The 13,445-nt window shown below is 47.4% G+C and overlaps 1 protein-coding gene across 1 annotated transcript; it reads right to left on the bottom strand.

Annotated features, from left to right (window-relative positions):
* Positions 1 to 4,342: 4,342 nt before the first annotated feature.
* On the bottom strand, positions 4,343 to 10,758 carry TOMT (transmembrane O-methyltransferase). The gene is made up of 3 exons (XM_089508296.1): positions 10,475 to 10,758; positions 6,177 to 6,373; positions 4,343 to 5,032 (listed from the first exon to the last, which is right to left on the bottom strand). The coding sequence occupies exons 1-3, from the start codon at positions 10,734 to 10,736 to the stop codon at positions 4,712 to 4,714; spliced, it is 780 nt and encodes a 259-aa protein (XP_089364422.1). The 5' UTR covers positions 10,737 to 10,758; the 3' UTR covers positions 4,343 to 4,711.
* Positions 10,759 to 13,445: the final 2,687 nt, after the last annotated feature.

The following is a 13,445-nucleotide window of genomic DNA, read 5'->3' as shown; positions in this document are numbered from 1 at the left end:
CAGGAGGACACAAGAGTCACGTGAGCAGCACGGCCCAGGAGTCACGTGTTCGGGGGAGTCACGTGGTGTCTCCCAGCTGCTTTTCTCCCTCTCCTCCCTGCACTCTGCCCATGCTCAGAGGAGGAGGCTCCAAGGAGAGCCCTCTGTCTGCGCCGCAGAATTGCAAGGCGGCTGGACGCGGCTCCCTGGCTGCAGCCAGACGGGAGAAATAACCCGGTTTGGCGCCGCTTTAACTCCTTCTCTGGCTCAAGGCTATGGCATTCTGGGAGTTGGAGTTTGTTGTGGGCCCAGAGAGGAGCGGAGCGTAAGGAAGGGAGGCCCCACAAGGAACTCCAACTCCCAGAATGCCATAGCCTTGAGCCAGACAAAGTTAAAGCGATCGACAGATGGATAGAAAGAGATACACTAGATAGATAGATAGATAGATAGATAGATAGATAGATAGATAGATAGATAGATAGATAAACATGTAGATAGAGAGACAGGCAAATAGGTAGGTAGGTTGGTAGACAGGTAGACAGATAGGAAAATAGATAGATGGATAGATAGATAGATGATAGATCGATCGATCGCTCCTCCAGGCTCAGCTCCACCTCCTGCCCAGATGCCTTCCCATCTGCCACATCCTCCCATCCCAAGAGACGGCAAGGGCCATCCAGTCCAACCCGAAGCAATGGATGCAAACTGCAGGAAAAGAGATTCTAGCTCAACATTAGGAGGAACTTCCTGACAGTAAGAGATGTTCAGTGATGCAAAGTGCTGCCTCGCCCCTCAAGGATGGCGGAGTCTCCTTCTTTGGAGGTCTTTACGCAGAGTCTGGATGGCCATCTGTTGGGGTGCTTTGGTTGAGAGTTCCTGCATGGCAGAAGGGGGATGGAGGGCCCTTGGAGTCTCTTCCAACTCTGGGATTCCATGATTCTATGACTTGTCCTGACTGCAAATCCCTCTAAATTCCCCTTTTCACCCTAGGAGCAACAACAACAGATAACACTCGCACCCAGAACTCAGGGCACGTTTCTTCCTCATAGGGGAAGAGGGCAGCAAAGGGGTTAGGCAACGGGCTGCTTGAAGACACAATGCCAGGGTTGCAAGGGTCACCCCCCTTAGTTTCAGCACATGGAGGAAGGAGAGAAATCATTTAAATGTCAATTCAGCCAAAGGCTTGTGGCTAGTAAGGGGCAATTTTAAGCATTTGTCTTTGCTCAGAGTTCCCTTGGGATATTGCAAGCCAGTGAGGCATTTTAACGAATGTAAGTTCATCAGAAAAAGTAGGGTTGAGTCCATAATAAAATACAGGATGTGTCACAGAGCTGTAAATAAACCCTATGGAATGAGTGTATACTTCTATTGTTAGCTTTTGGTATCTGCTGGGGTTTGGTTCCAGGACCCCGCTGTGGATACCAAAATACATGGATGCCCAAGTCCCATTACTTATTATTATTATTATTAAATACAGTGGCACAGTAAAATGGTGTCCCTTATAGAAAATGGCAAAATCAAGGTTTACTTTTTGGGAATTTATACAGTTTTAAAATATTGTCAAGCCATGGATGTTCTCCATTTTTTAAAATGTCCTTTGTTTTGCAGCACCTGGTCCTCCTTTGCACTTAGGACATCCGGTCACCCTGTTTGCCGGGCATTGGACCAGCCCTACTGACCACCAGCCCCACTGTTGGCTGGAGATGTCCTTCTGCCCCCTTGGATGCCTTTCCTGGGGGGCAAAGGCCACCCTTCCCACCTTGGTCCCTATTGAAGGCCCCAAACTGAAGGCCTCTGGTTCCCCCAGGCCCCTCGAAGGGCTCTTTGTCCTCTCTGAGGCCCCTTTGAACCATCACCTTTGGGTCTTTGCTGGTCCCCTGGGCTGGTTTTACTGGGTTTTCCCTTCCTCCTCCTGGATGTTTTAATTGTGATGCTTCTATTTTAAAACTCTGTTGTTGTCAACTGACTCAGTAGCCCCACTTTGAGCGATTCCTAATTTAATAAGGAATTTGCCGGGGTGTTTGTCCCTTGGCACTCGGAGGGCACAACGCCTTGGATCTTTTGGTCTCATTAGGAAATATGTCCTTCAGATCCAGAGAGGAACCTTATGTGTTCAGATACCAAACCTTGCACAAATCCCACCCCAAAATTCAGTGTAAAAGAGGCCAAAGTAATGCAGAAGGGGCAGATTTAGGTAGTCCCTTGCCCTTCTTACCTAATCCATTTCTCTCTGATAGAGAAAAGCCAAAGGGGAATCAGGGCAGAAACCTCAAAACACCCTTTAAAGGCAACTGCAAAGCAGGGACATTAAAGCCTTTCTTACCCAACATCTCCTTGAGTAAGACCTCTGTTTTAATCTGTTCATAAATTCTAGTCTTGGGAATGCTTGGAAACAAACACTAATCATTTACAACATCCAAAAATATGGACTGCGCAGTCCTATCTTTGCTGACTTAGTGAAGTTCTCAAAGCGGGAGATAAGGCAATTGTCTTTTTTAAAAGCTGCTTTCCCTGAATAATGGACGCAGAGGGGAGTTTGCACAGTGGCATCTCTCACATAAATGTGGCTTTTGGCTCTTCGCAGTGTTTCATGACCATGGAGGATCTACACAAATTCAACCAAGACAATCAGGAAATAGAAATAGTTAAAAGTATTCCTATACCTTGGAGCAAACATTGGACACAACAGAGACTGCAGTCAAAAGATGAGTAGAAGACTAGGAATGGGAAGGGCAGCCATGAAAGAGCTAGAAAAGATCCTAAAGAGCAAAGAGATACAACCGAACACTAAAGCGAGGATTGTCCAAGCCATTGCCTTCCCCATCGCTAGGAACCGAGGTGAGAGCTGGACTGTGGGAAAAGCAGATAAAGAGAAAATCAAATGATATGAGAAGTGGAGCTGGAGAAGAGTGCTGAGGATCCCATGGATGGCCAAAAAGACAAACAGTTGGGTCCCAGAACAAACCGAACCAGGACTCTCCCTGGAAACCAAGATGATAAAGGTGAGGCTGTCGTACTTTGGCCAAATCATGAGAATGCATGAATCATTGGGAAAAACAATAATGCTAGGATCCAATACAGGGAGAGGCGGGATACAAATAATAATAATAATTATTATTATTATTATTATTATTATTATTATTAGGAAAGGTGGAGGGAAGCAGAAAGAGGAAGAGGCACACTAGATGGATGGAGACGCCAGGACTGGATTTGCAAGACCTGAGCAGAGAAGCAGAGGACTGGGGGTCTTGGAGAGGTCTCTTCATCAGGGTCTCCATGGGTCAGGATCTACTTGGTTAACAACAACAAAGTGTTTCATGAAAACTAAAAAAATTATTTCCCATCAAAACAACCATATATAAAAACACTGAGTTATCTGAGCTGCCAAGTTGTTTTTCATGGTGCACAATGAAGTAATATTTGGGCTATTGCTTTCTTTGCAGTTGTTTGCAGGTTTATGGAGATGGGGGCATGGTTTCTTTTCCTCTAGCAAAGAAGTAAAGCAGAGCTCTCCATCTTTATGGCTACATCTCAGGCACAGATTTAGGAGGAGGCCTTCCAGCTCTTCAATATCCTCCTTAAACTGGGATGGCCATAATCAGAACCAGGACTTCAGGTAAGGTCTGTTTCAGTCACTTAGGGGGCTTCTGTGTCCATTTCTGGGCACAAACACCGTTGACAAAGGATACTGACAAGCTGGGAACTGCCCAGAAGAGATGATCAAAGGTCTGAAATCCAGTCCGCTCTATAAAGAGCAGTTTAGTTTGGAGAAGAAACGATGGAGAGGTGATGTGTTTCAACCTTCTTTAAACATTTGAAGGGATGCCATGTAGAAGATGGAGCAATTTTGTTTTCTCTTGATCTAGGAAGAAAGACGAAAACCAGTGGATTCCAAATTGCAAGAAAAAAGATTCCACGTAAACATTAGGAAGAACTTTCATTTACAGTAAGATCTCTTTGACCATGGAATGGACCACTTCAGAGCATGGTGGGCTCTCCTGCTTTGGAGATCTTTAAACAGAGGCTGCATGGTCACTTTTCAGGAGTGTTTTAGCCGTGTCTTCCTGCATGTCAGGGTTGGACTGGATGGCCCTTGAGGTCCCTTCCAACTCAGCCATTCTATTCGTCTGAGCGATCCATCCATGGGTTGTGGCAGAGTGGAAGGTGGTAGTCATCTAGAGTGCATAGGCAGTGTGGCGTAGTGGTTTGAGCATTGGACTATGACTCCAGAGACCAGGGTTCAAATCCCCACTCGAGCATAAAAACCCACTGGGTGACCCTGGGCAAGTCACAGGCTCTCAGCCTCAGGTCAAGGCAATGGCAAACCATCTCTGAAGAAACTTCCCAAGGAAACCCTGTAATGGGTCTGGCTTAGGGCTGCCGTATGTTGAAAGCAACCTGGAGGCACACAGCAGAGCGGTTGTAATCTATGTAGAAGTTGCTGTAAACTTGTTTTCTGATGCTCCAGAAACTAGACCACAAACCAGTGGGTTCAGACTGAAAGGAAAGAAATCCCAGTTAAGCTTTAGCAGACATTTCCTGATGGTAAGAGTTGTTTGATGGTGGGGCGGACTTCCCCGGAGGGTGGCAGACTCTCCTTCTTTGCAGGTCTTTCAACCCAGGCTGGATGGCCATGTCTCAGGGGCACTTCAGTGGTGTGTTCCTGCATGGCAGAATGGGGTTGGACTAGGTAACCCCTTGCAGCTGAGTGACTCGCTTGTCCCCTCCAACCTCACTGCAGCCCGGTGTATGTGAGCTGCGCCATCCCATCTGGAATGCCCCGGAAGTATGGCAGGCTGGTCCTGTGCACCCTCCACTTGTACTTCCCGCAGGCCTTTGCATATTGTAGGAAGCGGGGGGCCCCCGGGAAGATGACGTTGTCCGCCAGGATGGTGGCCCCCTCAGGTAGAAGGTCATGGGCCTCCAGCATCTGCAGGTCACGCAAGTAGCCTCGGATCCCGTGGTCCATGAAGACCAGGTCAGCTCGGAGCAAGCCATACTTCTCTTTCAGCTGGGGGATGATGTCCTCCGAGGGTCCCACAATGAGCTCCACCTTCATGGAGGGAAAGAGAAAGGCAGGTCAAGGGAGAGGAGGAATTGTACCACAATCCAGCAAGGGAAACAAACAGAAATTCCTAAACCAGGATGGCCAGTCAGGGATTGTGTCTCGCATGAGGTTGTTACCTAAAACAGTGATGTCCAAACTCTGGCCCTCCAGGTGTTTTCGACTTCATCTCCCAGAATCCCAGACTATTGGCCAAGGTAGCTGGGGCTTCTGGGAGATGAAGTCCAAAACACCAGAGGGCCAGAGTTTGGACATCACCAATCTAAAAGGAACTTTGTTCTCCAAATTGCAAGGGCCCCAGAGGGCACCCACAGCCTGATTTTTAATAGGGGAATTTTGTTGCTGCTGAGAGGGCTTTGGGAAACTACAAGCAGGGATCAAGCCTGTGTATACCAAGAAACGGAACTCCAGAAAGCAAGACCCAAATGTAGTTTTACTCACAGACCAAAGGGAATCGCCGCTTGCGTCAAGACACTCACTCACATACACACATCCAAGGACTAAGAATATGAAAAGTGGTAGCAGATAGGGACTTTCAGGATTGCAGATTGTACCGACTATAGAATTGTACAGTAGATTGTAATACTGGAGTGGTTCCAGAAGCAGTTGGGGGATTCTGTGAGATGGAAATGGCTCAGCATTCCCCGTTCCCTGTAGAATGGATTCATGGATGGATGAATGGATGGATGGACCATAAAAGCCCAGCCTCACAAGAATTGTACTGGCTTCCAATGTTTTTCTGAGCAGCGTCTAAGACCCTCTGCAAACGCCTTGTGGTGGGTCAGTCCCTCTGCCCCATTACTGTCCAAGGCAGGGCCTTCTCCATAAAAGCAACCAACTGGGCAATTCCCCCTCAATGGAGGCCAGGCTGGCTCTCCATCTTGTAGGAGCTTCTGGTGGGCAATTAAAAATGCCATACTTTGCTTGACCTTCAGTCCTTACAATTAGGAATGGTTGCTTCGGCTGATTTTACCGCGTCTCCCATGTTCCCACCAGAGATGCCAGATGCGTGGCAGTAGTGGGACCAAGAAAAAGCCTCCCCCCAAAGATCTGGGAGCCTGTGCAGTTCATAGAGGAAGAGATGTGGTTATCTCAAGGATACTTGGAGGTCATCTGTCTCTGAGCTACTGACCGTGTCATCGTCAAAGCCAGCCAGGCGGATGACCTTCTCGGCCACGGCAGCCTTGCGGGTGTCCATCTCCACAGAGTAGATCCGAGCGCCCAGCGGCAGTGCCTGCGCAATGACAATGGTGGCATAGCCGCAGTACGTGCCCAACTCCAGGACTGTGAGGGGAGCGTTCTCATAGATCAGACGCTCCAGGATCTTGGCTGGAAGAAACAAGAACTGGTTTGGATTCATCTCTGTAACCTTCCCTGAAGCCCAGAGCTGGAGGAAAAGTGGGCTATACATGGATTTGTTATCTTCTGGTCTTCTAGGATGTCATTGGCTGGAGTTTTGGACCATCAGATTCATAGAATCATAGAATTATAGAATCGTAGAGTTGGAAGAGACTGCAGGGGCCATCCAATCCAACCCTCTGCCATGCAGGAAATCCAAATCAAAGCATCCCCGACAGATGGCCATCCAGCCTCTGCTTAAAGATCTCCAAAGAAGGAGACTCTATCTCCCTCCAAGGGAGTGTGTTCCACTGTCAAACAGCCCTTACTGTCAGGAAGTTCCTCCTAATGTTGAGGTGGAATCTCTTTTCCTGCAGCTTGCATCCATTGCTCTGTGTCCTGTTCTCTGGAGCAGCAGAAAACAAGCTTGCTCCCTCCTCAATATGACATCCCTTCAAATATTTAAACAGGGCTGTCATATCACCTCTTAACCTTCTCTTCTCCAGGCTAAACATCCCCAGCTCCCTAAGTCTTTCCTTACAGGGCTTCATGGTTTCCAGACCCTTCACCATTTTAGTTGCCCTCCTTTGGACACATGGCTCCAGTTTCTCAATGTCCTTTTTGAATTGCTTTGCCCAGAACTGGACACAATATTCTAGGTGGGGCCTGACCAAAGCAGAATACAGTGGCACTATTACTTCTCTTGATCTAGACACTATACTGCTATTGATGCAGCCTAAAATTGCATTGGCCTTTTTAGCTGCCGCATCACACTGTTGACTCATGTTGATATTATGGTCTACTTGGACTCCTAGATCCCTTTCACATGAATAAGTCTCTCATTCAGCCAGGTGTCCCCCATAATCCTATATCTGTGCATTTCATTTTTCTGCCCTAAGTGCAGTACCTTACATTTCTCCCTGTTGAATTTCATTTTGTTAGCTTTGGCCCAGCTTTCTAGTCTATTCAGGTCATTTTAAAGTTGATCCTGTCCTCTGGAGTATTAGCTACTCCTCCTAATTTGGTGTCATCTGCAAATTTGATAAGTATGCTCCCAATTCTGTCATCCAAGTCATTGATAAAGATGTTGAATGACACCGGCCCCAGGACAGAGCCCCACTGGACACCCCACTGGTCACTTCTCTCCAGGATGAAAAGGAGCCATTGTTGAGCACTCTTTGGGTTCGGCTGGTCAACCAGTTACAAATCTGTGTAACAGTTACTTTGTCTAGCCCACATTTTACAAGCCTGTTTGCAAGAATGTCAAAGGCCTTACTGAAATCAAGATCTACTATATCCACAGCATTCCCTTCATATACCAAGCTGGTAATTTTATCAAAGAAAGAGATCAGGTTTGTCTGGCATGACTTCTTTCTCTGAAACCCATGTTGACTTTTTGTGATTATGGCATTGCCATCTAGATGTTCACAGATTCTCTGCCTATTCAGGCAGTATCCAGAATAATTGTGGTTTCCTGGATAACATAGCGTCTCCCAGTTTATCTTATTCTCACTCTGTCATGCCAAATAGGGTTTGGGATGGACAATGGTGGGGCCATAGCTGCTCACCAACTTTGTTGCCCCTTTATGAGGTCTCATTTTTTATGAGGTCCCAGTTTCTTTCTCTTCCTCAGCAAACTGACGACAAATCTTTGTCCACCAACAACCACTGTTAAAACTGGACTTTCTACCTCATTTCCATACCCATTGGATTCTGGACTTGAATTGACATTCTCACACACAAATGAGTTATATATGTCTGTCCCTTGACTTTCCACTCCAATAGATGCATCTGAGGAAGGAGGCTGAAGTCTACAAAAGGTATTCCACCTAAACATTAGGACAGTAAACATTCCTGACGGTGAGAGCTATTTGATTGTGAAAGACACTTCCTCAAAGTGTGGTGGAGTCTCCATCTTTGGAGGTCCTTAAACAGAGGCTGGGCAGCCATTGGTCACAGGGGATGCTTTGAGTGAGAGTTCCTGCATGGCAGAAGGGGGATGGATTGGATGGCTCCTGGGATCTCTTCCAACTCTATGATTCTTACTACCAACTTCTTTCTTTCAGTTAGATCTCAAAGGTGCTATGAGGTCCCTTTGCAGACTGGTTTTCTGGACTAATACAGCTGTATCTGTGTTATAGGATTATTTTGAGTTTGTAAATACCAATGAAGTGGACAAGCTTCTTGGAAATGTAAGGAGGACAACATGCCCCTCGATCCTTGCCCATCATGGTCATGGTTGACCGCCCAGGTTGGTCATTCAGTGAAGACACTACTACAATCTATAAGCAATGCATCCTTTAGGGAGGATAAATTTCCAGACCAACTAAAACAAGCGGTGGTCAAACCACTTTTGAAAAAACCCTCCCTAGACCCCCTGGTAAGAAATAATTGCAGACCGGTCTCCCTTCTACCATTCTTGGGCAAGGTGATCGGGAGGGCAGTTGCCTTCCAACTCCAAGTCGTCTTGGAGGAAGCCAATTGTCTAGACCCATTGCAAACTGGCTTCAGGGCCGTCTGGGCATCAACGGGGAAGTGTTACCCTGCTGGTGCTCTTGGACATCTCAGCGGCCTTCGATACCATAGACCATGGTATCCTTCTGGAACACCTGAGAGAGTTGGACATTGGGGGCACTGTGCTCCAGCGGTTCTGCTCTTATCTCTCAGGCAGATTCCAGATGGTGATGCTCTCTTCTAAAAGAGAGCTGAAATCTGGCGTCCCTCAAGGCGCCATTCTGCCCCGCATGCTGTTTAACATTTACACGAAGCTGCTGGGAGAGATCATCTGGAGACATGGGGCACAGTGTTATCAGTACGCTGATGACACCCAAATCTACTTCTCTATGTCTCCGACTGCTGCAGTGTCTAAAGATGGCATCTCCCCTCTGGATGCCTGCCTTGGGTCGGTAATGGGCTGGATGAGGCAAAACAAACTCAAGCTGAATCCAGAGAAAATGGAGGTACTTGTGATAGGTACCCCAAGTCTGGGGATGGAGATTTGTCAACCAGTCCTGGATGGGGTCACACTTCCCCTAAAGGATGAGGTTTGCAGTTTGGGAGTACTCCTGGACTCATCTTTACAGCTGATATCTCAGGTGGAGGCGATGGCCAGGAGTGCTTGGTACCAATTTTGGATGATATGCCAGCTGCGCCCCTACCTGGACCAAAAGGACCTGGAAACAGTGGTACATGTGCTGGTAATCTCTCATCTTGATTTCTGTAATGCGCTCTACATGGGGCTACCCTTGTACTAAGTTCGGAAGTTTCAACTGGTTCAAAATGCGGCAGCCAGATTGGTCACCGGTTTGTCCAGGTTTGACCATATAACACCAGTGTTTAAATCTCTTCATTGGCTGACGATTAGCTTCCGGGCGCAATACAAGGTGTTGCTTATTACCTTTAAAGCCCTACATGGCTTGGGCCCAAGTTACTTGTGGGAACGCCTCTCCCTACGCAATCCGCCCAGCACTCTCAGAATAACTGGGAAGAACGTATTAGAACTCGTTCCAACCAAGTTCATATTGACCTCCCAGAAAGCCTTTACAGCGGCTGCTCCAAAATTGTGGAATTATCTCCTGGAGGAGATCCGTCTTATTACCTCCTTGGAGTCATTGAAGATGGCATTTAAGAAGGATCTCTTACAGCAAGCTTATCCATCTGACATTGTGTAAGTGTCACCTTCAGACCATTGGACGGATTTTTATTGATGTATTTTAATTGTATTTTATACTGATGTATGTGTTTTAACGGACTGTAATCCCGCCTCAATCCATCTGGGAGCAGCGGGAAAATATAAATAAACTATTATTATTATTATTATTATTATTATTATATATCTTTGAACAACGACAAAGAGTTTGGGGAATTGATCTTTTTATAAGAAAAGGGCTTTTCTTAGTGTGCTAGAATACTTCTATTTTGTGACAGTTTAATGCCATCTTAAACCTCCCCCTTTACATGTTTCTATCTCCATGGATATTTGCTTGCATTCCTTTGTAACCTTGCAGTCCACCTTGAGTCCCTGCTTTGGGGCAAAAGCAGAGCTAAATGGAGAAATCAGAAAAAGTGTGTGAGGGAGAGGTTTGCACAGACCTTTTTGGGGGCCCAGGTTGCTGAGGTACTCGCAGTGGATGCTCCAGTGGTCAAAGGTTTCCAGGAGGTGCTGGGGGTCCCCAGGGATGGCATGGGTCAAGACGTACTGGAAGGCCCTCTCCTCCTGAGGGACACCGGTCAGGTAGTCCTGCAGCCGCCGGACCAGCACCGCCCGGTAGAAGAGCCGGAAATAGTGGCGGTAACGGATGAGGAGGGTGACCACGAAGGGGAGGAAGGCCAAGGCGATGGCTGGGGAAACCATCGCGCTCAGGGATGTCCTCAGACCTGGGACAGACACAAAAGGGGAGGATTTGGGGGACACTGGACTCTGCCTACTGGGCTCACTGGGGTCTCAGGAGACATGTCTGTAGGCAAACATTGACAGCCACATGAAGCCAATGAACCATAGTGAACCAGGGTTGGAGGGGTGGCTTCCCAACTTGGATATGGCTTCGAAAGAGGACTGGACAAATCCTCTAGCAATTAGGGCCATAAAGGTATCACCTCCAGGAAACCTTAGGTGAGATTTGTCAGCCTGTCCTGAATGGGGTCACGCTCCCCTTGAGGGACTCGGTGCGCAGCTTGGGAGTACTCCTTGATTCGTCGCTTCATCTGACATCTCAGGTGGACGCGACAATCAGGAGTGCTTGTTATCAGCTTCGGCTGATACGCCAGCTGCGCCCCTACCTGGGCCGTCGGGACCTTGAAACTGTTGTACATGCTTTGGTAACCTCTCGATTGGATTTCTGCAATGCGCTCTACATAGGGCAACCCTTGTACCAAACCCGGAAGCTTCAATTGGTGCAGAATATGGCAGCCAGACTGGTCGCTGGTAGTTCCAGGACAGACCACATAACACCTATTTTAAAAGATCTCCACTGGCTACCCATTCGCTTCCGAGCTCAATACAAGGTGTTGGTTTTGACCTATAAAGCCCTAAATGGCTTGGGCCCAGGGTACTTGGAGGACCGCCTCTCCCCATACAATCCGCCCCGCACACTCAGAACATCTGGGACCAATTTGTTAGAGGTCCCTAAATCCCATTTGGTGAGGACCTCACAGAGGGCTTTCACTATCGCCGCCCCCTCATTGTGGAATAAGCTCCCTGTAGAGCTCCGTTCCTCTGCATCTTTAGTTTCTTTTAAGAAACAATTAAAAACGCATCTATTCCAGTTGGCTTTTTCACTTTAGGTAATAGTGTTTTTTCTCTGCTCCTTGCCCTCTGTTTTTCGACCCCGGATTAGTGCAATATATTGTCTTTTTCTTGCCCCTAGTGAATTGTGATTTGTATAGATTCCCATTCCTACCCCTAGTAATGATGTTTTTAAACTTTTTATATTGTGATGTTTTACAGTACTTGTATTTTATTGTTTCTTGTCTTGTAAGCCGCCTTGATCATGCAATTGGAAAGGCGGGATATAAATAAAAATTATTATTATTATTATTATTATTATTAGGCAAGTCACCTCAGGCAAGTCCTACTCAGGCAAGTGACCTCAGGCAAGTCACACTCTCTGAGCCTCAGGTGAAAGCAATGGCAAACCTCCTCTGAACAAATCTTGCCAGGAAAGCCCCATGATAGGTTTGCCTTAGGGTCACTGTAAGTCTGAAGCAACCTGAAGGCATGCAACAACGCTGTCATGTCACCCCTTAATTCTCACTTCTCCCTAAATGTCTCCTCAGAAGGCTTCATGGCTTCCAGGCCCTCCACAATTTTGGTTGCCATCCTCTGGACACAGTTCCAGCTTCTCAGCATCCTTTTTGAATTGTGGTCCCCAGAAGTGGACACAGGAATATTCCAGGTGGGGCCTGACCAAAGCAGAATAGAGTGGCACTATTTGTCTGGGCTCTTTCTCACAATGCATAAATATAGATAGCACTTTTATAGTGCTGGTACTTAAAGTGGAATCATTGTGCTATATTTTCTCGCAGTTGTGAAAGAGATGTGGAGAGCCAGTGATTCACCTGGTGAGCTTTGTGGATTAAGTTAGAGTGGAAACCTGGATCTTTCTCTGTCCAGCACTGTGACTGCTGCCCCACACTGACCCCAAGGAAGTGCCCCTCGACCCTTGTTTCTGCCCTGCCCCCCGGGTCTTGAAATGGCTCCCTTCCTTCCAGGGGCCGAGGATGAGGAAAGCGACTCTTACCTGCCAGGAGCTACAGACGGCGGTCATTTTGTGTCCAGCGGCTGAGATGCAAAGGCCGCTCTGAGCTCACCTGGGTATCAGGGCGAGAAGCCAACTAGCCACCTGTCCTCCCTATAAATGATGGATGATGCTGCCTCTCAGGTTCCCTGTCTGCACCTGCTGCCATCCCTGGATGAGAGGGAATCGAGGCCTCTGAAAGGCTCTGGGTTAAAGGAAGTTTAGGATGGCTTGAGGGCAATGTCAGGCCTAATGTTAGACATAAAGAAAGGGAAAATAATGACCATGCAGAGTTTGCATAATGTCCACCTGGATAACGAGGAAAGTGTTGAAGTGTTCCCGTACGTAGGACCAAAGTCAGAACCATCCAATCCATTGTATTCCCCATCATCCCCGTGGATGGATATGAGAGCCAGACAGTGAGGAAAGTGGACAAGAAGAACATCAATCCTTTTGAGATGTAGTGCTGGGGAAGAGCGCTGAGGATACGCAAAAGACCAACAAATGGCTCCTGAAACAGACTGAACCTGGAACCTAGAAGCCAAGATGGCAAAACTCTCTTGTTCCCACCAAACATGCCTGAGAGGGTTCTGGGACAGAGAGAAAAGCCTCTCTCGATGACCTCAATATTCTGGGGGGCTTGGACAGGGAGATATGGTCCTTTAAAATAGCTTGGACCCAAGCCGTATAGGGCTTTAGAGGTCAAAACCAGCCCTTTGAATTGTGCCTGGAAATGGACTGGCAGTCAATGGAGCTGTTGCAACAATGGAGTTGTATGCTCCCTGAAGCCAGCTCCATTTAACAGCTTGGCTGCAGCTCTTTAGACC

This window comes from Sceloporus occidentalis, unplaced genomic scaffold (genome assembly GCF_023333645.1).
Source record: "Sceloporus occidentalis isolate IW3139 unplaced genomic scaffold, rSceOcc1.0.p SCAF_2, whole genome shotgun sequence".
NCBI classification, from domain to species: domain Eukaryota; kingdom Metazoa; phylum Chordata; class Lepidosauria; order Squamata; family Phrynosomatidae; genus Sceloporus; species Sceloporus occidentalis.
Note: the sequence above shows the minus strand (reverse complement) of the source record. Positions and strands in the feature narration are given on the sequence as shown.